General features: G+C 41.6%; 1 protein-coding gene across 1 annotated transcript; it reads right to left on the bottom strand.

Moving 5' to 3' along the window:
- Positions 1-12,902: 12,902 nt before the first annotated feature.
- Positions 12,903-19,260, bottom strand: tyw3 (tRNA-yW synthesizing protein 3 homolog (S. cerevisiae)). The gene is made up of 6 exons (XM_078264394.1): positions 18,847-19,260; positions 18,376-18,438; positions 18,197-18,295; positions 14,461-14,532; positions 14,213-14,346; positions 12,903-14,073 (listed from the first exon to the last, which is right to left on the bottom strand). Exons 1-6 carry the CDS (start codon positions 19,012-19,014, stop codon positions 13,866-13,868), a joined length of 744 nt encoding a protein of 247 aa, XP_078120520.1. The 5' UTR covers positions 19,015-19,260; the 3' UTR covers positions 12,903-13,865.
- Between the last annotated feature and the right edge of the window lie 6,794 nt (positions 19,261-26,054).

Raw genomic sequence — 26,054 nt, 5'->3', positions numbered from 1 at the left:
TTCCCGCATTTCAGGTATGTATGCTTTGAGTATTTATTGAGTATATTTATTGAGAATATGCTTGAGTATTTATGCTCTTAAACTTTAAATAACATTTGCTTATTCGCTTTGTGTGAGTTGTTATAATGACCTAGCTCACCTAAGTGGCGTGCTACCACTACCAACGTCCTTTTAGTCAAGTCCATCCACCTCGACGGCCATATTGCAGCAGAGTTAATTGCTAATATGAATTAACCCCACACATTTCTATGGGAGATTATTTGAGTGCTGTGTCTAGTCATTAGAAAGTCTCTGCAACTAGTGCTAGTGTTTTCGAGTACACAGGAGAAGTCTGCATGGGATACATTTGAATAAATCTGCACTATATCAGTTACAGCATGCCTTTTTCTGAAGCACAAATAAACTTCTTCAGAAAAAGACATGCTGTAACAGAAAAAGGATTGCTGTAATTGATAAATTAGTGTAGATGCCCAGGTCAAAAAGTAGTATGCTTTAGTGTCTTAGAAATATGCATTAAGTATACAAAAGTCATTACAAGTATACTTTTACTTTTTGTGCTTAATTTAAAGTATCTTTAACATGTACTTCGAAAAAGTGTACTTCAAAATAGATGCCATTAAGTTCAACTTGTGTTGTATGTACTAAAAATAAATTACGAATTTTATAATACTTACAGTGGTATTTCAGTGTATTTATAAAGAGTGCAAATACTTGTAGTGGTAATATACTGTACTTATGAAAAGTATAATTATTTTCAAGTCATTTGTAATACACTATTAATAAGCTTTATTAAAGTGTGCTTTCATTTCACTTTTTAGAAGTGTATTTAAGTATACTTTCAAAAAGTATAACTATTGAACTTCAATATTAGTTTATTTTAAATGATATTTAAGGTTATTTTTTAAAAGTATACTGTATTGCAAATACTTATATTGCTAATTTATGTACTTCTGAAATTCATTTAGCTAAAAGTCTATTGTAGTATACTCACATAAAGAGCACTTTTTTCCAAGTGTCCTTTAATTCACTTCAAAAGCACGTACTAAATCTCAAATACTTATTGTAGTTTTTAGTATACATATAATAAATGTACTTTATCTGCATGCTTGCATATAATGTTATTAGTACATTTATATAATGGTTTAATAAAGTGCTTTAACGTTGCAATTCAAAGAACTTTGTTTCCACCACTGGGAAGTGTATATGTCTGGACTGTTACATATAAATACACAAAGACTTGCTTGACAGAAAGATCATTTTATGTATGCCAGGTTCAGAACAGTTCTTAAAAGTTGTGATACATCCCACTCAACATGACAGTCTAGGTGCAATGTACTTTACAAGTCAACCTACTAGGAATTTTTACATTAAAAGTATCATCTGGTACCACATTTCATCAGACTTCAACCCAGGACTGGTTGGCAGTTCTCTGGATGTATGGCATACACCTTGTTGCACTCAGACACTTCATACATAAAGCTTGATGCAATGTTACAAAGTACGGTGTCTCTGCACAGCTTCCTTCCAGACTTCAAAAGTTGCTTGACCAAAACACAGTGAATTACACCAGAAACTACCAAGCTCAGAATTTTGATTAGTGTTCCATTCTGCAACTCTACAATGGAGTTGTTTCTTTTCTGACGGTGGCTGCTGGTGTAAGAGTGATACAGTATTTCATTCACAATGAAATGGTTGTAGTTGTTGTTGAAAATTTCTTTATTAGGAGTAACCCCTTGAGATGCACCATCTCGTTTTCAAGGGGGTCCTTAACAATAATTGAATGTACAGTACAATAATTGGACACAACAGTTAACAAAACAGAAACAGACAAGCAAAAAAAAAAAAGAAAAAAAAAAGATAATCAGTCAGTCATAATCAAGTTTGTGACCAAGCAAGAATGAAACTGGATACTACTCATAATATTAGAAAAGGTGTTATGGTGTTGTAGTGGATTAAGGACAGGTACAGTTGGTACTGTAATAGGAAAACAGGGCTTTTTAAAGGATGGAAAAGATAAAATGGACCAAATATTTACAGGTAGATTATTCCAATCTGAGGGGGCTTTAAACCTAAAGGCTTTCTTAGCTGTTGAGAAACGTACAGCAGAAAAAGAAAAAAAAAGTTGTGTTGAGTGTCTCAAGTAGTAGGTAGAGGAAAAGAGTACCATAAGCTGTTTAAGATAGCTAGGGTAATTGCAATGTATACATTTGTAAATAAACAGCAACCAATGCTGATGTCTTCTTATTGAGGGTGATGGAAGAGCAAGTTTTTCATACATAATACAATGATGAGTAGTAAAAGGACATCCAAGAACAAATCTACAGATTCTACTGTAAGCAACATTGAGAGGGAGCAGATTAGTGCTGGGTGCAACCTGATATACAACATCAGCATAGTCCATAATTGGTAAGATAAGTTGTTGCACAAGTTTCTTTCTAACAGTAAGAGAAAAAACATTTTCTGGATCGGTAGAGAACACCAATACCAAAATTGATTCTTTTTAAGATATAATCAATATGATACTTAAATGAGAGCTCAGAGTCTAGCCAAAGTCCGAGGTATTTGGTGTGTTCAGCTTTTTGCAGTGAACTACCATCAGAACATGTAATTACACGTGTGACCTTTTAATTTGGATTTGATGGGCTGTGGAGTTCCAAAAATCATAATGTGAGATTTGGTTTTGTTAAGTAATAATTTATTTCTTATGAGCCAATGTTGTAGGTTATCAAAGTCAGACTGCAGAGCTGATTCGATTTGTAATAAATTAGTTTTGGAAGTGTATAATACTGTATCATCTGCATAAAGCTGAACACAACATTCAGAGCAGATTGATGGAAGGTCATTAACAAAAATAGAAAAGAGAAGTGGACCAAGAGTTGAACCTTGAGGGACACCTCGTTGCTGAATTAATATATCGCATTTGCATCCTTGTATCATTACACATTGTTTTCTGTTATGGAGATAAGAATTGAACCAGAGTAATGCGTTGCGTGACAGACCAGCAGAGAACAATTTATCCAAGAGCAAGTAATGATCAACTAAGTTGAATGCTTTTGTTAAATCAATAAAAATTTCACCAGTTAGTTGACTGCTATTAGATGCAGAGAAAATATCATTTGTAAGCTTTAATAGTGCAGTGGTTGTGGAATGATTTGATCGAAAGCCAGATTGAAACGGCGATAAGATATTGCACTTATCTAGATAATGGGACAGTTGATTATAAAAATTTTTTAGAAAACTTTTGCAATAGAACAGATGATTGAAATTGGTCGATAATTATTGGGCTCAAGAACATCACCGCCTTTATGAAGTGGAGTGATACGGGAACATTTCCATATGGCAGGTATTTCACATGTGGATAAAGACATATTAAAGAGATCACATAGCGGCTACATAATGATATGAGCTGATAATTTGAGAAATCTGGTTTCAATACCATCCAACCCAGGACCACTGCTCATTTTTAGAGCATTGATTGCATTTTGTACCTCCACAGGTGTTATATGCTTGAAAGAGAAAATATGACTGGGCAGGATATTGTTTAAATGGCAATCAATAAAGAGATTGGGAGCTGTAGCTGAAGATACCTGAGAGAAATGTTGATTGAACGCTTGTGCAATTAGTAGTGGGTCTTGTAAAATGATTTTATTGACTGTGAGTTTAGTAGGTAAAGATTTCTTGGATGTATTAATTATATCTTTAATTGTATTCCAGAACTATTTAGGATTTTTAAAGTCATGTACAAGGGATTCCTTATAATAGTTAGATTTAGCATTTCTGGACATAGTTTTACTATGATTTTGCAATTGCCTATACCTTTCCCAGTCAGTCGGATCTTTGGTTTTATGAAAGTTAGCCCAGGCATTATCTCTCTGTCTAAATATACTTATAAGGTCAGATGTTATCCATGGAAGATGCGCACCCTTAACTTAAGTGGTTTTCATGGGAGCATGTTTATCTTCAACGTTAATAAATTCAGAATATAGAAAGTCCCATGCATTATTTACATCTGGAATAAGATGAAACCTATCCCAATTAATTGAAATCAGGTCATTTATAAAATGGTTTATATTTAATTTCTTGTATTGCCTAATTCTAATTAATCTGGGTGGTAATTTTGGCAATTTGATTTTCCAGATGCAATATACAATGGCATGGTCACTGAAACAGTCAGACATAATCCCTGCTTTAATGAATCTGTTTGGATGTGAAACCAATATCCAGTCAAGAAGAGATTGACTCCGGGGGGTAACACGGGTGGGTTCTCTGATGAGCTGGGTTAGGTTTAAGTTTCCGTAAAGGTTTCTTTCTTTTGAAGATTTATCAGTCCAGTTCTTGTTAAAGTCTCCCAGTAAGATAATTTCATTTCTGCACTTAATTGAATTAATAGTAGATATGATACAATCAAATGATTCCGCTGGTGCAGAGGGAGGTCTATATATGTTACCAATAGTTATGTGTTTATTATCATGCAGGGTTATCTTTACAAAAATACACTCAAAGTGAGATGGATCAACATTAGGGACAATTAACTCAACCAAGTGAGAGGACACATATGTGGCTACACCACCACCCCTGGAACCTCTATCAGCTCTGTAAATGACGTAGTCTTTGAGATCTATTTCATTACTACCTATTTTATCGGTGAGCCAGGTTTCAGATAATGTAATAACATTTGGTTTGTACTGTTCAACCCATGCTTGAAGTAGGTTGATTTTTGGTAGGAGGCTTCTTATATTGAGATGAATTATTTTTAATCCTTTAACACTATCCAGTATGAAGTATAAAATGTAGACTGACCAATGACAAGATATGTCAGAGCTAGGAAAATCCAAATAATCAGATTGGAGATTATGAGATAATAATAATCAGTAACATTTATACACATGGATAGAACACACAAACAAATCATAAAAGACAGTCATAAAAACACAAATAAAAAACAAACAAACAAACAAACAACAAAGACCAAGCCATGGCCACCTGAGCAAAACACTCAGAGAGAGGAATCACAATTTGCGATGTGAGCACAGGTCATAATGTAAGGATAAAATAAATATGCAGCAAGTGAAACAGAAAGAGAAAGAGTGACCATATCACTAAGGTGCCTGATAGACATAAATTAAAACAGCTACTACATAAGGCTTCATTAGCAGAGAAAAAGAAGAAGAAAAAGAATCCATTGACAAGTCTCTACATTAATATATAGTTTTAATAAAGTAAAAAAATAAAAAATTTACCACCAGCCAAAAGTAGTCAAAAGGGTGCCAATTTTCATTTATATTTTCATTCCTTCTTTTTTATGACATTAGGGCTCTTTACGTCAGCAAAACAAAACACGGCTCAGTGGTGATGCATGACCTGTTGAGTGTAAACAATACTCAAAAATATCGGCATAGTAGCAAATTATAAGATAAAACAAAAGCATAAACACATATATTAATTCCAAGAGTCAGGCACTGTGACTGGTCATACATTGACATAGATATTTTTGCAACTTCTTACCAGGTTGTCGTACCATCAACCTTGAGGAGGCTGATGAAAGGCTAGAATCTAGCCTATAGAGTTCATGGAGGAGTTAGCATAGGACATAAAGACAGCTTCTGCAGCTTTGTGGTCAGTAAAAAGCTGCTCTTGCCATCAGAAATCACACTCAGTGTGCAGGGGTATCGGAGGGAGAACCTCAGTTGGAGTTCACGGAGCCTCCACTTAACCGGGTCAAAGGAGCGACGCCTTTTCGTCAGGTCGGCACTGTAATCCGGATAGATAAAGATGCGACTCCCGTTAAATAGCAGCTCTTCTTTCTCTCGGGCAAGCCGTAGGATCTTCACCTTATCCTGGAAGTTTAGCAACTTGATCAATATTGGCCAATATACTGGGTTTGTCGCCCTGAAGAAGTGTGGGAGTACGATGCGCTCTTTCCATGGCAGGCAGAGTGGGGAAACTATCCTGCCCCAGGACTTGAGGGATCAGACGGGCCATAAAATCCAGCATGTCGCGGCCTTCAACACCCTCAGGTACCCTGATGAAGCGCAGATTTAGGGATCTACTCCTGTTCTCTAGATCTTCCACTTTAGACATTAAGTGAAGCTTGTCATTTTCCAGTTTTTCGACCCGAGTGAGGAGATTGCTTAAATTGTCTTCATTTGCTTCCCACACGCTGTTCCATTTCTGAAACATGTTCTCCTAGATTAGTCAGGGATACTTTCATTTCACTCAGTGTAACACAGATAGGATCAACTTTGGTGTCAAAATAGCCCATTAAATCAGCTTTAACCTGTTGGATGCTGTCAAACAGGGTTTTCATCTGGACTTGGTCCATGATTTAGTGATGTGCCTCCGGCGTTTATCAGGATAAATAAGTTGAAAAGACGAAGGCCTAGCCTCAAGAATAGACGTACTTGAACAAGTATTAGGTATATCAAAGTCTTATAAGTAGTAGGCATAAATATGTACTCATAGAGCCATGAAGTTCTACAAACATTTAAAGACAGCAGGACCTGCACTCACACAGCATGCTCACTAAGCGGCCATCTTGTTATGAATCAGACAATGCACAGGCTATTTAGCAAAAGCCCTGCAGTTGTGGTCTTGAAATAAAATCCAGAGACTTCTGTATCCGAGTCTTGATTTCTACATCACTGGTAAGAAGAAAGTGTGTGTTTCCTCCTCAGACCTGCTGCCTCTTGACCTGCTGTCCAGAGCCCTGCCACGCCCAGGACAGGCCCCACCCCCACCCATATACTGCAGGTGTCCAAATTTTATCTGGAGGACTTGGTAGTTGATGTTGGCTATTGGTTCAAGGGTAGCACAAACCGGAAGGGGTACTTGACAGGTATGCACTTTTTGAATATATATGATTTATAATGAAATGTATGTGACAGAATTTTGTGAGCTCCATGAAGTAGAGTACATGGAGCTCCTCCTGCATGTCTCCTTTCGTTGGTTAAGCCTTGAACGCTGTCTGACCCGGATTCTGAGGCTATATGAACCTCTGGCCAGCTACTTCAAATCTGCTAGTATGAGCCCCTATACTATTTTCATTATGCAGCTACTACAAATACCACAGAATTGTGAACTTGTGATATTGACAACCTTGTTTATTTATTTATTTATTTTTTAATTCAAGATGATAATCAGGCGAGGTTCAGAAGGCGTTCTCTGACTCCATGACGGAGGTGTATCTACTGTTCTTCCAGGCAACAATACCAGTATTCACCTCATTCAACCTCCTGCTCCAGAGAGGACAGTCCTCAATATTTTTTTTAATAATAGTTTTACACCTGTGTTGTAGATGATGAACTTCATTCGCAAGCTGTGCGCCAAGTTCATGGTGCCTACAGCGCTGCAGGAAGACAAACAGCTCTTGCTTTTTAAAGAAAAGGCAAACCATTTGCCAGGCCAGTGTTTGATCATTAACTATCATTGTTTTTAATACTTCTAATTTTACAAGTGATGAGTTTGTTTGCCTTGTACCTAGCCTTAGCCTGGTAAGGTTGTCCTAGTTTTTTGGGCTAACCAGAAGCTCAGCGTTAAAGGATCCTTCTATTGATCCATGTCTTCCATTAACACTGAGCTTCTGGTTAGCCCAAAAACATTGGACTTCATGCCTAGTGTCATGCTGCTATTGTATGATCAGCATGACACAGCATTTCTGTTAACATGATTTGTTGTATCTGTGACAGGAGGAAAGCTGAATATTGGATTCACCACGAGGGTGAAGCTCAACAAGCTACTGGATGATGGAGACATCACGCCAGAGCAGATGGAGCAATTCCATGAAGCTGCCTTGGCGTTTCTCACCTATGATGTGGACTATGCTCTAAAAGAAGCTGCCCCTACAGGAGCCACTGCTCAAGCATGCCAATTTTGTTGATTTTCGGCAAAGGTTGGAATGTGGCGTAGAAGATGCTGAGAGGTTAGGTTCTTTTTTCAGCAATTTCTGCTTGTTATCTGAGATTAAATACCTCAACCTGCTCCCCTACCATGGGCCTCAGGAGTATAACCTACTCAGTGATGAGTTCCTGGAATGCCAGACTATCCCAGAGGAAATTGAGATTGAGAGCTTCTGGGCTGAAATGGCTACCCGAAAACACAGTGGAAATATGCTCTCAAGCATTATTGTTTTTTTCCCTTTTTCTTCCCTTTTGACAGGTGTAAAAGTATGCTGTAGGTTGATGTATGATCAATTTGTTCTATTTAGACAAAATCATGCTTCTATATAGTGCTTTAAAATTATGTATGTGTGTGTGTGTGTGTGTGTCTATAGCAGCCACTGTCAACTGGCGGCCCGCGGGCCAGATCCGGCCCGCCAAAGCTTTTAGTCTGGCCCGCAGAATAATCACGAATTCAGAAAATGTAAAGAGGAAAAAATGTGTTCTGTTATTTAGCATTTCAAGCATTTACAGCAGGTAACATTACACAGGTAGAGCACAAACCCAGCCCCCTGTATTTGCATCTCTGTTCACATGCCGGGATTCTGTACAGCGATGCCCGCGCTCCACACACACAGCTGAGTCGAGATGTGTGTGCGTTAAAACACGCAGTACCTGACTGGGAATGATACAAAGAGGATAACCAACGGCCGCTGGGGCAGATGAACTCACGCTGCTCTCGTTACTGTAAGTAGGCTACGATAAAACCTTTGTGAGTAAAAAGTCAGTACTTATCAATGCACTCACCTGTGTAGACCGGCATAAACATGTAGAAAGCATATTTCAATCCAATCAGGACGCTGCATACTACAACCATGTTTCCTAATCACAGACTTTAACCATCACTCCTCAGTGAACTGCCTCCTAGTCTGAGATCTTTTTCATAAAGAGCCAGTTATCATTATGGAGTTTCCTCACACTAATACATGTAAAAATATATATATATATATATATATATATAGCATTAATTCAGCAAGAAAGTGAAGATTTCGAACAAGAATAGGCGTATTAGGTATAAATTCATTTTATTTTCCCCCGGAGTGTCTGCTTAGAAAAATTCTGGCTCTTGGAAAAATGTAGTTGATGACCCCTGGTCTATAGGATATACTGTATATACAAAGCATCATATAGATGCATGCATTTTGTCTTAATAGACAGAATTAATTATGTATCAACCTATACTTATCTATCAAAGGCAAAAAAAAGAAATAAAAAACAAAAACAAAAAAAACAATACTACTTGAGAGCTTATTTCTACTGTGTTCTTGGCTCATTCTTCACAGGTGACAGGTGTATGCCCGTTCCCGAGTGCTACCCCATTCAAATGCTGATGCGGAGAGAGCGTTTTCTGTAGTGGGACTCAACAAGACCAAGACCAGGAACAGCCTTGCCCTGGATGGCACCCTGTCATCAATATTCACACCGTGGTTAAACTTATTGTATTTAAGTTATTAGCTGCATGTACAGTAGTTTAGGAATGTTAAAATATGTTTTAGTTTTTTTTTGCTGTATGGTAGGGGTGCACGATATATCGACTCAATATCATTATCGCAATATTTATTTTGTGGAGCGCTGCATCCCGTCCGTTGACTGTGTGGCTTAGTTGTGTTTGATTTAGAGCCTACTTGTAACTCTATAATGATCATCATTTCATTGGCCAGTTACCGTGCCACTTGCACATGTTAGTGCACGTCAGCGCACGGGTCCACTACGTGACAAACCCTAGGAGCGTACCACGTGTGTGCATATTTCAACAGAGTGAAGAAATAGTTAGAGACAAATAAACGGAACGAATCAGAAAAGCCAAAGAAAAGTTGTGTCCTGTTCTCTTTATTTATATATTTTATACTGTCCAGCCAGTAAAACGATGCAGTCACATCTTCTTGTGTGTCCCAGTTAAGTGGTAATACACAGCAAGGCCGACTGAACATGGTGTCAGAAGTTAACACGGTTAATTAGACAGTATTAATGTGTAGAGGGCTACATAATGCATCAGTTTTAGAGTGGCTTGTTAGCGTGCCTATCAAGTGAAAGTGTGTCAGGCTAGTCAGAGAATTAGCGTTAGCATCTATGAGACGGCAGCAACATGGCTCAATTTCAAGTCACTCTTCCAGAGAAGTTTACTTTCAAGGCGGACGAATGGACAAAGTGGATAAAACGATTTGAAAGGTTTCGCGTCGGGATTTGACGCGCAGGATGATGTGGAAACCAGGTGAATACACTTATCTACTCAATGGGAGAAGAGGCAGAAGACATTTTAGTTTCCCTGCACTTAACCCCGAAGAGGCGGGTGAATATGCAACAGTTAAAGCGAAACTGGATGCTCACTTCAGTAGCTCGCAGGAACGTTATATTCGAGAGGGCTAAATGTAATCGACAACGACAACAAGAAGAGGGCGAGTCAGCAGACAGCTTTCACATGGCGTTGCATTGCCTTGCGGAGCACTGCGGATACGAGTGCTCTGCACGATGAAATGGTGAGAGATCGAGTGGTTGTGGGCCTGAGAGATAAACGCTTATCGAACAATTACAGATGGATTCGAACTGACGTTGTAGAAAGCCATCAACAAGGCCCGACAAAGTGAGCAGGTAAAAAAACAGCTTGAAATGCTTAAGACAAACTTTAAAGCAGAAGCCTGCAACACTCTTTTTCCCTCTCCACACCCCGACGTATATCTCTCCCACGCATGCCACGAGTAAAAGAAGAGTTGAGTCGTATGGAGCAGCAGGTGGAGGAGCCCACAGCATGGTGTGCATCCATGGTGGTGGTGACACGTCTTGTCTGTCTCTGTCTGTTTCTCCCTGTCTCTGTTTGTCTGTCTCTGTCAGTCTGTCCGTTTCTGTTTCTTCCTGTCTGTCTGTCTCTGTTTGTTTCTGTCTCTGTCTGTCTGTGTTTGTCTGTCTGTCTGTGTTTGTCTGCCTGTCTCTGTCTATCTGTGTGTTTCTGTTTCTCCCTGTCTCTGTCTCTCTACCTCCTTCTGTCTCTCTCCCTCTTGTCTCTCTCTCTCTCCCTCCCTCCCTCCTTCTGTCTCTCTCCGTCCCTCTTCTGTCTCTCTCTCTCCCTCCCTCCGTCTGTCTCTCTCTCTCTCCCTCCCTTCCTCCCTCCTTCTGTCTCTCTCTCTCTCTCCCTCCCTCCTTCTGTCTCCCTCCCTCCCTCTAGTGTCATTTGTGATTTCATCCATGTATATATCCCGCTTCTTTTCAGGCAATATATTCACCTCTCAGCTCTTTAGGGTCATGCTTTTTTGTTCTACGTAATGGATATGTCTGATAATAATACAAAGTATTTATACTTTTAGCCTTTTTAGTCAATTTATTTGAACTTCCACTTTTGACAGTATTACAGTTCAGCTTCCAGCTTTTCTAGAAATCTATTTCAGCTCTTAGCTTAATAAGGTAATGCAGTTCAACGTCCAACTGACAACTTTACATTTCAACTTCCAAGTTTTTCAGCAGTGCAGTGCAATCCATTTGAGTTTTTTTTCATTTCATATTTCCGCATTGTATGTCTGTTTCTCATAGCATTTGTACGTCTTCCAGACTTCATCATAATTTCAGTTAGAAAATAAATTCTTTTATATATTAGTGGTGTTATTCAACTTTTAATGAAATTCATGTTAATTGAAACCATTCATACTTTTTTTCAACTATTCTCACTACTTCAACTTCTTCTTACTGATTTAAGCTATTCATCCAATTTAGCTTTAGCAATTCAGCTATTCAGCATTCCCACGCATTTTCTAGTTTCAGATGCTAACTTGAGTAACCTTCAGCTTCCACAGATGGACATTGCATCCCTAGGCCTGCAACTGAGGCTGCTGGGTGGCCTCACCAAACAACAAGCATTCCACTCAGTCCAAGAACTTGCTCGCTTTGTATCAGCTCTACATCCACAGACGAGAGGGCTTTTCACCGAGGTGGAACAGCTGATCCACTTGTGCCTCTGTTTACCAGTGTCTACTGCTGGCTTCGAAAGGTCTTTCTCAGCTCTTCGCCGCCTGAAAACCTGGCTCCGTAGCACTATCACTCAGAGTGGACTTTCACACACGGCACTGCTTCACGTCCACAAAGACATTTTGGATGATCTGGATATTCAGGGTCTCATGGCAGAGTTTATCAGCCAAACTCCGTACCGAAATCATCATAAGGCAGAGACGCCTCTGTCTTTTTCCTGCTGCCGTGCAGGCGCAGATGGTAGCCTATATGATTGTGATTTATGTATGCCTATTATAAAGGAACGAATAGTCTGTAACTTTTTAGAATTTGTCACAGACTGTCGGAAAAGAAAGATTTTGCTTAGTCTGTTACTTTGTGGCACTTAGGCCTTTTTTTGGCCGTTATGCGGTTTATGAACGCTTAATCTACTTGTGGTTGTTTTAAAATAAACACATTGTCATCTAAAAACTACTTTTTTCAACGCTGGTTTTTGGAGTTCGCTGTGCAGTACACCCCCCCAGCACCCCCTGCCGAAAATGACTTCCCGCGCATCTGGCATGAACTCACACAGGTGGTTGTTGGTTTTTAAAAATGAAATCAAAAACAATGGCTGTTACTTTACAAACTGAAATTGTATGAGAACTGAACTGAAATCACAACACAAGTTAATCCTGTTTCTTCATGGTTGTTAAGAAATGATCATACCCACTCTTTCACTCACTCTTATTCTCTCCCACACACACTTTATCTCACTCTCTTTGAAAACAATGGGGGTATTGACTGAAATTGTATGAGAACTGAAATAAAGTAGAACACAAGTTAATCTTGTTTCTTCATTGATGTTATGAAATGATTTTTGATACGGAATATGATGAATGACGTGATGAATATATATTAAAAAAAAAAAACCATTCAGTTCACCTTGATATAGGGCTGGGCGATATGGAGAAAATCACATATCACGATATTCATGACCAAATACCTCGATATCGAGGCGATATTCTAGTGTTGACAACTGGGGCTTTAACAAAATATCTTCACACACAGATTTTATATAAATAATCATCAGTAATGTGGATATAATGTCTAAGTGGGGAAAAGGCAAATAATAGAACAGTTACAACAGTCTGGTAAGTTCAGAAAATGACATCACTTTACTGTAATGCAGCCTTTAAAACCAGGAAAAGACAACACTTGTGTCATATCACGATATTACGACATCCAAAATCTAAGACAAATCTAGTCTCATAGTAGTTCCATAAGTCTGAGCGGTTGTCATTGTTCTTTCTGATGAGTTGAAACATAATTCCGTCATTTTGTCTATATTTAAATGAGCACCTTGTCATTTAAATAGCAGCATACGTATGACTCTTGGACACAAAAGCACAGGCAAAGCCTCATGGGAGCTGTAGTTGAACCCGTTTTGGGTTTAGCTCTATTTATTGCTGTGAAAGTTCGCACTGTTGGAATGTTTCATTGGTAAAATCATGGAAATCAAAGTGACTCTCCCGATTTTATTCTAAATGCACTTCTTCTGTCCATCAGTAATGGATCCACGAGTAACAGCCTGCCGTTTACTCATTTTAAACTATCTTAATCTATTGACTTAAACCAGGGGTTGATGCAAAGACTGTATGTGAAGCCAAAACATCTGGATGGCCCCCTGGTGGCTGGCTGCAGTATAGGGTTAGTTGACTCCTGATTGGTCGGGCGGGTGTATGGGTGGGACTTTGTTACCGCGGCCTTACCGCCCGATCACTACTGCGCAGACTCAAGATGACTCCCGTATCCAGGAGATTTTGGCTCCACTTTGTACAGCGGGAGGAAGTGGAGACGCGGCGGCCATCTTAGATACAGTCTATGGACTTAAACCAGCTCCAGAGCTGGCGGACGGAGCAGTGTAGGTTACCATGGTGATCCGGCTCCCTGAAATAAAAGTGATCCCCTGCACTAAAACACTCAGAAAAGAGCAACCCCATTCTCCAGTCAATGTCTTCATGTGAACAGGTCCAGGCAGTCGTCCAGCTCTGGCTCAATGCTGGAGCCGTCACCATGGCAACAGTCAGTCCCAGGCTGCTGTTCCCTCCTCCGCCTCCGTTTATACACACTTGTTTGGTTCTTTGTCTCCTGACTGTGGTGGTGCGTTTGTGGTTCTGCTGGGAGTTTGTCTGTGCGCAGGGCTGACTGCAGATTCTGGTAGAATCTGGAGAGAAAGGAAGAAATAAACGTGAGCTCCCCGCAGCACGTTTAAACTCAATTCTGATGCATAGAATTAGTGAGAACCTTTCATTAGTGTGGTGGCTAACAGCCATCGCTAGGAGAGAGGTGATCAGCAGACTGACCTGTGGATCCGTCTGAGGTTCTCCTCCATCTTCTGATTGGCTATCCGAGTCAGGAAACCGATGTACTCCTCTTCTACCAGCAGCTTTCCTTGGTGGCTGAGAGGAACCTCCAAGCCGTGGGTGCTACGGACCGCCTGCAGGGACAACACACAGCAGGGAGACATTTTACACAGGAGATGCAACACATGCAGCAGACTGCACGGCCCTACTGATGCTACTGACTGACTGAGTGTCCTGGAACAGCCTACCGTGATGATTTTCCCCGTCTTGCTGACAGTGAGACCAGAATTCCTGAAGCCCGAGTTGATGGCCACCGAGTGCTGGAGGAGAGACGGGACATTTTAATGGCCAAGTGATAATACAATACGCTGAAAAATGATCCACTACCAAGATCTTAAAGTCACCAGTCAGTTCTGTACAACACTAGCTAACGCTATCTTAGAAACAAAGTCTGCTAACATCCACGACCGCCAGCGCTAGGCTTGGGCGATCTAATATTTTTTAAATCATCCAATCGTGGTTACTCAAGATCGATCGCCAGTCTGACAGGCTACAGTCAACACGTAATTGGACATCACATATTATGGATATGCGGAGTGGCTTTCATTTTCATCAATGAAACTACAGTGGCTCAGCTGCCCTGCCTCCTGATTGGCTGACATGTTTCTGTGTTGATTTTGTCTTGCTTGTGTAGCTCGACGCAGTGATTTTTGACTTATTCTTAATTACAGCGGCTAATTACCCACTTTGTATTTCAACCTAATGTTACACTAGTTCACTCAAGCACTCATAGCGATCTCCTTTTAGCCACTTTCTCGCTAATCCCACAGTTGTTTACACGCTATTAGCTCTGTTAGCTAATGTTAATTTAGTTTAGCAGTTAGCCGTGGCTTCTCTCACTTTCAGGCTCTCTGTTGATCTGCGCGTCAAATTCAGCTATTTCTCTGCCTCCTAATGTGATAATTGAACATGTAGTAACTGTAGTTTATTTGTCGTGTAGGAGGCAGGCTCTGCACCAGGGAAACCTCGACCGTTAACGTTAAGGTGGTGACACAGAGCCGATTATCGGCCGTCGGACCATCTGGTGAGGTCGGTGACTCGAGTTTGTTTGGTGTGTTCCGTTTGGGCCAACCCGACATGTTCAGTCGGAGACAGGGCAGTCGGGACTCACCCGGAAATGGCGAGCGGATGAGCCTCTCAAAATCTGCCGAAAATCTTTTAAACTAACCTTTGTCGATCTGAAATGAAGACAGATTCAGCAACTGCACGGCCTATTTCTCGCTTAAAATGTTTGCAGAAACACGTTTCGGTGAACTATTTTAGTACAATATGAGATCGTATTCTGAACAGGCCGCCATGACAGTCTGGCTGTGACTTTCCGGAGAAAAAAGAACCACGTGACGCGTTCGTCCAATCAGCTGCCGGTTTTCATTTTCTGGGAAACAATACAAAGCAGCGCCGCCTGCTGCTATGGAGACGTGTTATGTTTTGCGCACGCGCAGAGCGTATGCTCAAGTCGGCGTCTCTTCGGTGTGTTCCGAGGCACTTTTTGGACCTCGGGGACCCGACTGATCAGTCCGACTGCCGGCCGTCCGACTGGTGTGTAACTACCTTTAGCTGCTGTATATTAGCCCCGTCTTTCTATGTTGCATCTTCAAAAGTGCACAATAAAAGGTGACACTGAATTTGAAACAGCACATTGTAATTTCTGCATCTATTATCAAAGTAATACAGTGTAAATTAGTAGAAATGTGAATATTTGGTTAGCGTGTTGATATACGGTGTATGCCCCTCAATTTTCTGTTTGCGCGCCTACAAATTTCAGTTGGGGGCCATGGTGCTCCTAGTGAAAAAGGTTTGTCTGGAGCCCTGCGTTTACAAAGAGCGAGTGAAGGCACCAGTGCCATTGCCTTGACACAGTGTAAATATAAAACAAGCATTACTGCAGAATAATACCAAAATGCAAATCCAACTTAACTGACTGAACACATTTGTAGATGCAGAATAGGCTTTGTGTTTGTTGTTTGGATGAATCATTACAATCAGGGTGGGAAATTAACACCAGCCAATTGCGGGTACTTTTTCAAAGTGGCGGGTGACTTTGCGTTGTATACCAGCCACAGTGGCGGGTGGATTGTAAAACATTCCTTGTAACTGGATTGGACAGCTTTTGTCAAAGAATGCTGTTGCTAAGTAACAATGCACAGTGCTTATAGGAGTCACGCAGAGTGATAGAGAAAGACTTTACTATCTCTATGGCTCTGGAGTCACGTTACGTTACTGCTAATGAATCCCCAACATTTCCGGATTTTGCTGCTTCATAATAAAAACATTCAAAAACCAAAATAACGGAGGACTTTTATTGTGAAGAAGTTATAGGAAATGAAACCGTTCACAGCCAGGGCTTTGACCACGCATATTTCTGTCAACTCCAGACTTTTGTGGAGTAGTTTTCAGCGCTAGTCTGTGACACCACGTAGCTGAGCTGGTACAGACGAAAGGAAAATGATCGGTTAAAAACGTAGCGACATATCCCCGGTGTTAAGAGGCCCGCCGCGGAGTCAGCAGTAGCTTTGAATGTACAAACTGTGGAGGTACTTTTCGAACAAGTGGCGCATTGACAAAACGTACAGCGAAAGACCGTGCAAAACATTTCAGACCGTCCTGCCAACCTGTATACATTTTAACATCAATGAACGCTGTAACGACTTTTCAACGATTTGAAAGCTGCTGCTGTTTCAATCCTGACGGCTCTCTGCTGCTCAGTTCCCCCCGCGACTGACGACACACACATACCTGCAAACTTTTTTGGCAAAATTGCAGTTTTGAATGGGAAAATGTAATCCACGTGAATCGTGTAGATCTAATATGGCACCGGTGCCTTAACGACCGTTCTCTACCGGACCGAATAGCAACGCGGATTTCGGTGCCTTATTTAGGTGCCACTTAAATGCCTGCGCAAAAACGGACGTTAGAGGGAACTGAAACATCGCCGCACGGGACACTAGTCAACACTACACTTAGCAGCAGGTAACGTTAGCCTACCGTTAGCTAGCAGCTGGAGTAAACACGGTTAAAACGCTGACAGCTAAACGGTGTAAAAGTGTGTCTGTATTTCACCGGAGAGGATTCTAACAGCCTGTAGCTGCCGTTGTCTGAAAAACAACACAGATGTTGCTTTCACTTGAAATTCGCCTTGCCAGCCTCATGCTGCATTCAAAGTTGTTGTTAAATACCCTTTACCCATCCAGTGGTTGTTTTTGTCGTTTAAGGAGGAATTTACTGGTGAAATAAGTTATTGTTATAAGTTATTGTTATTCCATTTTTAATAAATCATTAAATGTTGACCCTGTGGCCTTAGCAATACACAAGCCGTTCTTTAATGTTTCGACTGTTTTGGGCTCCTTTTTTTTTTTGTAGATCAACTTTTTATCGTTTTATATTTTTGAACAATTGAACAAGATTCCCCTTTTTTTTTTTAAATATATATATCTCGTTTTAGCACCAGGAAAATGTTGTGTCCTGCAAAATCAGGCATTTTGGGCCGTAACAATCTCAAAAAAGGCAGCAAATCCTGGAGGGACTGATTAATGCTATGTAACTGAGAGATGAGTCAATATGTTTTTTTGTTCATTAAACATGTAGGCCTACAATTACTGTAGAATATAACCAAACAATTTTACCATGGTGGCAGGCTTTTTTTTTTTCACATCACTTTTTATTTGCCTAAATTAATAAAATATGTATCAGTAATAATAAAAAATGAAGTATTGAAGCAATTCAAAATATGCCAGTGCACTCTTTTATAAATTTGAATTCCAGAAAAAGTGGCTGGTAAAAAATATAAATGGCTGGTAAAATTGGGCAAAAAAATTTCCCACCCATGTATATTCCATTAATAAATTTACAATTTTCCTGGGCCAGTAAAAATATATACAAGGGGTCGGTACAACTCCGAATCTACTGTGAACATGGGATTCTCACCGTGAGCTGAGCGTCCTCCAGCCGTCTGCACTGAACATGGAGCACGAAGGGCTCAAACTTCAACACTGCATCTCCACTGGAGCGGGCCACAGCGCTCATCTGAGCAACACACACCATACACTCTTGTTATTATTAAATCAATGTTATTAGATGGATATCAGGAGGTCATCATATCTTACCAGGTCATCCGATTTGCATTGCTGGTGTGAGACAAACAGCCAAACGCAGCCGTGTTTCTGAGCCTGCAGGGAGACAAGGCACTATGCTCTGCTAACAATGTCACTCAATAATTGTAAATAGTGGGTATACAGTGCAGTTTAGTGTCACAAATTCCCCATACAATGTCCTTAATTAATTATGAACCTGCTAAACCACCTGTGCTACCTTAACCTTAACCTGTCTCAAATAAGACTGTCATCATTTGGGACAGTTTTTGGAAAATAATTTGTGACACTAAACCGCACGTAAGCCTAAATAGTGTTTCATGCCGAATGAATAAATGTTACCCTGCAGGTATTAGAAGAAAAACCCGGGATAAAAGCTTCCAGACACTAACAGGTTTACGTTACAGACGTTCTAGCTTGTTAGCTTGCCACAGTGCAGGGTAATGCTAACGCTAAGCTAATGCAGCCTCCGACTCGGACTCTCACCCCGTCGATGAGGATGATTCTGCCGGAGCACGAGCTGGTGGTGAAGTACTGCTCACAGCTGTTGAGCAGGGACACTACATGTGCGATGTCCTCATCCACCTGTCCCTTCTTACTCAGGTCCAGCTTGTTCAGACACTGCTCCTTCCACTGACGGAACCCTTTCTCCATTAGTCCCGTAATAGCTACAGGCGGTAGCGTCAGGTTACAACGGGGCTACAGGCGCTACAACGTTGGGTGACAGCGGGGCTACAGGTGCTAAAGATAGCTGACAGGTGGGCTACAGGCGATACAACGTCAGCTGACAGCGGGACTACGGGCTACAGTTCTCTTAACACATCCATGCTACAGGCGCTAACGTTAGCTGCGGCTGCTTCTTCTTCTGCTTCTGTGTATTTTTGCATCCATTGCGTTGCACTACCGCCATCTACTGGTGTCACATTTCACCTACGGACTAGCATGGATGCCTGCCGAATTTAGCCCCGCCCACAACATTCGAGGTCGGGAAGTTCGAGTTCATATTCTGACTAGAATCAGCAGTGCTGTTGATTGTCCAGTTCAGCCTGTTGTCGATGTTGACACCCAGGTATCTGTACTCTTCAACCATGTCCATGTACAGTTGCCAGTTAGATACTCAGATTCTGTCCAGCAACTCAGCTACTGTTAAAAAACTAATCAGATACCTCCTGCCTTGTTCACCTCCTCCACATTCCAGTATATTTCCCAATCCAGTTCCCCTTACTCCTGCTCTTTTCATTCCCTCCATCATGATCCCTCTCTCTAACATATATATCCTACATTCAGTTAAAACATGTTGCACAGTTTCTGGTTTTTGACATCTATTACACAACCCTGTCGGATGTTTCCCCGTGATGAAAAGCGTACTATTTAAATAAGTATGCCCAATTCTCAGTCTGGTGATGACTGTCCCTCTTTCCTATTTCCTCCTCTCTTTACATTACCAACCCTATTTTGGATGTTGTACATTTATTTTGTTGTTGTTCCCAGTGCTGTTGCCACTTTTTGTTTATTTCCTTCCACACAATGCTATTTCCTTCTGTTTTTGATAATTTAATAACTGTGTCTATGTTTCCCCTCCTCACCACTTGCTTGGCTAGCTTGTCCACCCTCTCATTACCCAGAATGCCTATGTGAGCAGGAACCCACATACATACAATATTAATACCTTGTCTTCTTATTCCGTACGTGCTGGCACGATTTCATAGAGCAAATCCTGTCGACTAGATGTTCCTGATCTAAGATTGTACAGGGCAGATAGAGAGTCACTACAGACTAGGGCCTTCTTTGGTCTATATTCCACCCATTCCAGAGCCATCAATAGAGCATATAGCTCCACTGTAAATACACTTAAAAAATGTGATGTTCTCTGGACGAACGTCCCCTCTGTAACTCAGGACTACAATAGCAGATCCGGTGTTTCCAGTTTCTGGATCCTCTGATCTATCTGTGAAGATTTGCACATATTCCTTATATTTAAATTCTTCACATTCATAAAATTCACTCACCAGATCTACTCTTTCTTTCCTCGCCTTGATTTTAAGCAATTCCACATCCTCTATCATCCACACAGGCACCACAGGCCATATTACAGTTTGAGCAAACTCAAGTCCATGCACTCCTAAGGCCGCTTGCACACTGGCTGCGTGGCGTGAGCGTGGCGTTTCTGTTGCGTGTCAGCTGCGTGGATTTTTCTATGTCTTTACACACCAGAAACGTGTCTGATGCGGCGCCGCTGCTGCTAGCCTTGTCTGGACACATGTATGTTTCCCATTGATAAAATGAAATACCATGCTAAACATAAATATAGACTGATCTGATTACAGCAAAGACAACGTCGGCAGTATTGGCGGCAAAATAGGCTCCAGAATATTTCGTTCTGTATTGACAGGTGCAATATTTGAAAATCAATAATTATTTATTAAAATTTTTTAAAATTACATTTATATCTGCATTTATGTCAAAACCTAGAGACTTTCAAACATCAAAATGTCATTTATTAAATGTATTCGTGTCAAAATGACATAAACATCTTTTCCTATTCTATTCTGCCTGGAAACGCTTCCAACACGCTTGCGTGTCGCGTGAAAAATAGGCGTCGGTTCTGTTTCTAGGATGCACGCGTTTTCGGCTCGAGCCGCGCCTGAGACGTGCGTGTCACGCAGGCAGTGTGCAAGCTCTAACCTGTTACCATGGGAGCGGAAATAAAAACAGACATGCCACACAGCTGACATAGTCATGCAACGCAGCCAATGTGTAGCCGGCCTAAGGCCGCTTGCACACTGGCTGCGTGACGTGAGCGTGTCAAGCGTGCCTATTTTTCACATGACACCAAGCGTGTTGGAAGCGTTTCCAACAAAATAGAATAGAATAGAAATAGAATACAAAAAGATGTGTATATGTCATTTTGACACAAATACATTTAATCTAACTGCCCCAGACACACCCTAAAAGCCCGAGCCTGACTCCTATCTAGGCCCCACTTCCATAGTCCAGCCTTGACCTGATTAGAGCTACATACACACACATATATATATATATATATATATTAGGGGTGGAACGGTACATGTATTCGTATTGAACCGAAACGGTACGGGTGTCTCGGTTCGGTACATGAATTTACACGGAGAATACACGGTATAAAAATAACTAAAACTCGCGTGCAAATTAATGAATGTAATGCGGAACTAATGTAATGCGGAACTACTTTCTTAGGGTTTCTTAGGGACACCTAATCTGTAGCCCCGCCTCGAGCTCCACATGTGTATGCTGCTTTTTGTTAGATCGACGGTCCAGAGAGTGAGTCAGAGCTAGCATTAGCAGCACTAAGGACGTGTAAGGTGACACACAACAGTTAGAGGACCCGCCGGCCTCTTTAAGATCGCAAGTTTGGGAAAACTTGGGTTTCCCAGTCAGTTACAGTAGTACAGGCGAGGGAGTGGTGGATAAGACGAGGACTGTGTGTCGGCGTTGTTCAGCAGCTGTCGGGTATGTGAATGGAAATACATCTAACATGTAACGTGTCAATCACTGGAACGAGACAAAAAAAAACTGTCCAACTTTTCCTCCCTACAGTGCTTAACCAGCCTTTAGATACGAATACAAATAGGGCCAAAAAAATCACTGACGCTCTCGGAATTTACATGTCATCTTCAATGCGCTCGTAGAGGAACCTGGCTTCAAGTATTTGCTGCATGTACTCAAACCTCGTTACATGTCATCCCGTCCACGTATGAGGCAAACTGTAGTCCCTTCCATATACAACCAAACACGGACGTTGATGGAGCACGAGCTGTAAGCTGCACCCTCCGTTTCACTAACGACTGATGGTTGGACTTTGCGTGCTACAAAAAGCTATCTCATGGTGACTGCTCATTTTATTGACTCTGAGTGGGAAATGAAATCGTCAGTTCTACAGACGCGGCCCCTGTATGAGCAGCACACAAGCACTCACCTAGGTGAGATGCTACAGGAGGTCGTGGCAGAGTGGAAACTAGAGAGGCCTGTTAGCCTATTAGGAAAAATCAGAAAGACTGTTACTTTTTTCCATCGTAGCACGACGGCTGCGTATGTTTTGGAGTGTAAACAGGTGACCCTCGGCTTGCCAAAACACTGCCTCATACATGATGTGTCGACACGCTGGAACTCCAGCTATGAAATGGTAGAGCGCTATCTGGAACAGCAAGTTGCCATTTACTCTGCATTAACAGACAAGTCAGTAAAGAACAAGGACGCCTCACATCTGTCAGATCAGGAGGTGAGCATCGCAGAGAGTGTGGTTAAGATTATGAAACCTTTGAAGACCATCACTACAATGTTGAGCACTGAAACAACACCGTCTGTTTCAATGATCCTACCACTCAAAACAATGATAATGAAGCCTATGGAACGAAATGAGCATTAATGAGAATTAAGCTGTGGTATAAATACATTAAACTGTAATGTGTTAATACAAAAAACATTGACTCCTTAACCTTTATTCTGAAGTTACCAAATGTGCAAAGGTATGCCTGTTGCCAGGGCATGAAGTTAACTTTTTTGACCACCAGCCACTGTGGCAGGTGGATTTTTGTGGTTTGTGTGCGTGCGCGCGTCAGTCGCGGGGAAACGGAGCAGCAGCCCCGCCCGCTGCAGAGAGCTGACAGTGTTGAAACAGCAGCCGCTGACTTTAGAGTGAAAAATCGTTACAGCGTCCATTGATGTTAAAATGTATACAGGTTGGCAGGACGATCTGAAATGCTTTGCACGGTCTTTCGCTGTACGTTTTGTTGGTAAATGTGAGATGTTCGAGTCACACACGTCTCGTCTTCATAACAGAAACAGGGAAATTAATTTGACCCGTTCTCACTCCCGCTTGGTCAGTGGCTGCATGTGGGACTGCTGGGATTGTGTGAGTAATGAAAATGCGATAGGGGGCCCCCGGCTGTCAATCAATGTCTTCCAGTGATGCGGGCCCCTGATTGGACCAGGCCCGTAAGCAACCGCGTACCCTGCTTACTGATAGTTACGTGTCTGAATCACTCAATTCTCATTGGCTACATCTACTGCCAATGTGGCAGGTAGATTGACAGTGTTACCCGCCAATTGCAAAATTCACCCGCATTTGGCGGGTGGTCGGGTGTTAATTCTATGCCCTGCCTGTTGCCTGTAGACGACACAAACTTTGCATCTGTAGATCCAACACAGATGTCCAGGGCCCGTTCCACCCGAGCTGCCATAGCTGTTCGGCTTTTTTTCAGTCTCCACATGGAACTGTGCCATGGCAGGATGATGTAGTGTGCCGTGATGAGTGATATATATATATATATATATATATATATATATATATATACACTCCACCTCTGGCTCTACATGCCACTGTACTTACTCTGCTGTACTGCTCTGTGTGTATATATGTTATACTTATATTGTTTATATTCTAATACTTGATTTTCTTAACCTTCTTACATTTAGAGAATGTGTGACATGTACCTACAACACCAAAACAAGTTCCTCATGTAAAAAACGTACTTGGCAATGAAGCTTTTTCTGATTATGATACCACGATGTAACCATGAATGTTGAATTGTAAATAAACAAACTTATTTCAAGTACGGTTTAAGTACAAGAAATATTAAAAAAACAACACACAACTTTACTGTAATATACAACATATGAACATTTTAACTATTTACAAAAGTGCACTGAATCAGTAGAAGGGTGCAAATGTTCAGTCATGCTGCTGTCTGCTGTCATACAGCATCTTGTACACATTGAACATGACATCAGACCTCCGGCCCTCTGGCACCCTCCGTAGCAGCAACTGTCTGGGCAAATCTGCTACACTCGTCGTCGTTGTCCTGCAGCAGCTTCTCTTGAAGGTCCATCCGGCGTTCATCTAGCTGCGCCATCTGCTTTACCAGCCAGTCATCCGGGTTCCTCTAACGTTTCAACCCCACTCGGGACACAGGTGACTCTGGCAGCATTGAAACCCACACACAGCAGACACAGGTGGTGGTGGTGGTTGGTTTGACAATGGCTGTGCAGGTGAGGCTGGTGGCTGGGGGGGCACTGAGGATGGCTCAGTAGGTGAAGTGGATGGCACAGAGTCGGAATCTGAGGATGTTGTTGTTGTTGAGGTCTGTTCCTGTGAAAGACAAAGAGAGAGTTGGTTGGTCTTTGACTGTGCAGGTAATTACAGTTGTGGTCTATGTAGTGTGATTTGCGACCAGAAGTCTGTTATAAGATATGGAATTAGCAGCGCTATGAAAACAGCATATCAAAACAACATTTACAGACTATGTACTATGTACCATGGCGACACGTATATGGACAACCTGATAGCATTGTTAGCTAGCTTAGTAGCCCACATAAACAGAGGTAAACAACGAACTTAGCGCTATAAAAACAGCATATCAAACCAACATTTTCAGCATGCTATGTTATGTTACATTTTGTTTGCACAGACGTTACAGACTATGTACCATGGCGACATGTATTTGGACAACCTGATAGCATTGTTAGCTAGCTCGCTTAGTAGCCCACACAAAACAGAGGTAAACAATGAACTTATATTTACCTTAGATTCGACTCTGTGTCCCGGTGCTTGACATGGGGTGCCAGCCAGGACAGAAAATGGTATAAAGCAGGCACCTTTTTGCCACCTGCATCACCGCTTCTTGGCGCCAGCTTTTTGCGGAGACAAACAAATTTGTCCCGCAGGCTTTTCTACCGCTTCATGCGCTCCGTGATGTCCAGTCCAACATTTTGGGAAATTTCCCTCCATGAATTGTTTGCCATCTGGCAATCTTTGTAGTGCGCCGAAGACGAGTTATAAAGATGGTCGTACTTTCTTACCTCTTCTATTAAGACGCCCCTCAACTTGATCCATTGTTGTTTTTACGAAACAAACAACTCCGGGCAAAACAATGGCGTTATAGAGGGACGGGAAAACCGGAAAAGCTACACGCATGATGTATTAACTGACCAATCACAGTCCTTGTGGTCTGCGTCGCCTTGAGGTGTAGTTACATTTTTCGAGAGGTGCGCGTCAGGCTACGGCATAGGGTCCGGCGTAGGTTTGTGTCTTCACGTACCTACGTGTGTAGCAACGGCGTAGATTTGACGCAGAAGTATGAAAAGGCCTTTAGGCATAAACTCCCTTACTCTGTATTTCATGACCCCAAAGAATATCTACTCTGGAAGCTACTTTGTGTCAAACTCTATCAAAATCTATTTTCATTCTTTTTGCATTCTTTACTACCCTCATGTTCTCCACCAACACGGTCTCACCCCTATTCGTCACACACTGCCGTTTGGTCATTTCCCCCTCACGTCCATAAGCCAACGTTGAGGGTACCCCCTCTTCGTCATCCAATAGATTTGAATGCAAATCCCTCATTTTTGGATTTTGACGGAAGGGGGTTAGCCATCCAGTTGTTTGAAACTTCAGCACCAAGTAAAGAAGACTTCTCTTCACTGCTGTGTACCAATTCATCGCGGTATAATTCCATCCCGAGTTTCCATCGTTTCCCTGTGGATGAAGAGGTGAAGTCTGTGTGGACAGCAAAGATTCGGCGGGAGAACTTCTCCCCGACTGACGGTACTCGAGTTTGCAGTGTTCATTTTCTACCTGGGGATTTTTTGGGGCCGAGACGTTCAATGAAGGGCGCAGTCCCATGTCTGTTCGCGTGGAACAATTTTTCTCTTCCGGC

Source organism: Sander vitreus, chromosome 12 (genome assembly GCF_031162955.1).
Source record: "Sander vitreus isolate 19-12246 chromosome 12, sanVit1, whole genome shotgun sequence".
Taxonomy (NCBI): domain Eukaryota; kingdom Metazoa; phylum Chordata; class Actinopteri; order Perciformes; family Percidae; genus Sander; species Sander vitreus.
Note: the sequence above shows the minus strand (reverse complement) of the source record. Positions and strands in the feature narration are given on the sequence as shown.

Bases quoted from the DNA above. Each gene is read 5' to 3' on its own strand.
- tyw3 (XM_078264394.1), bottom strand. From the start codon at position 19,014: ATGGAGAAAGGGTTCCGTCAGTGGAAGGAGCAGTGTCTGAACAAGCTG. The intron at 18,439-18,846 runs GTGAGAGTCCGA...GTCTCCCTGCAG, and splicing joins GAATCATCCTCATCGACGGG to GCTCAGAAACACGGCTGCGT. The intron at 14,074-14,212 runs GTCAGTCTGCTG...CTTTCTCTCCAG, and splicing joins AACCTCAGACGGATCCACAG to ATTCTACCAGAATCTGCAGT.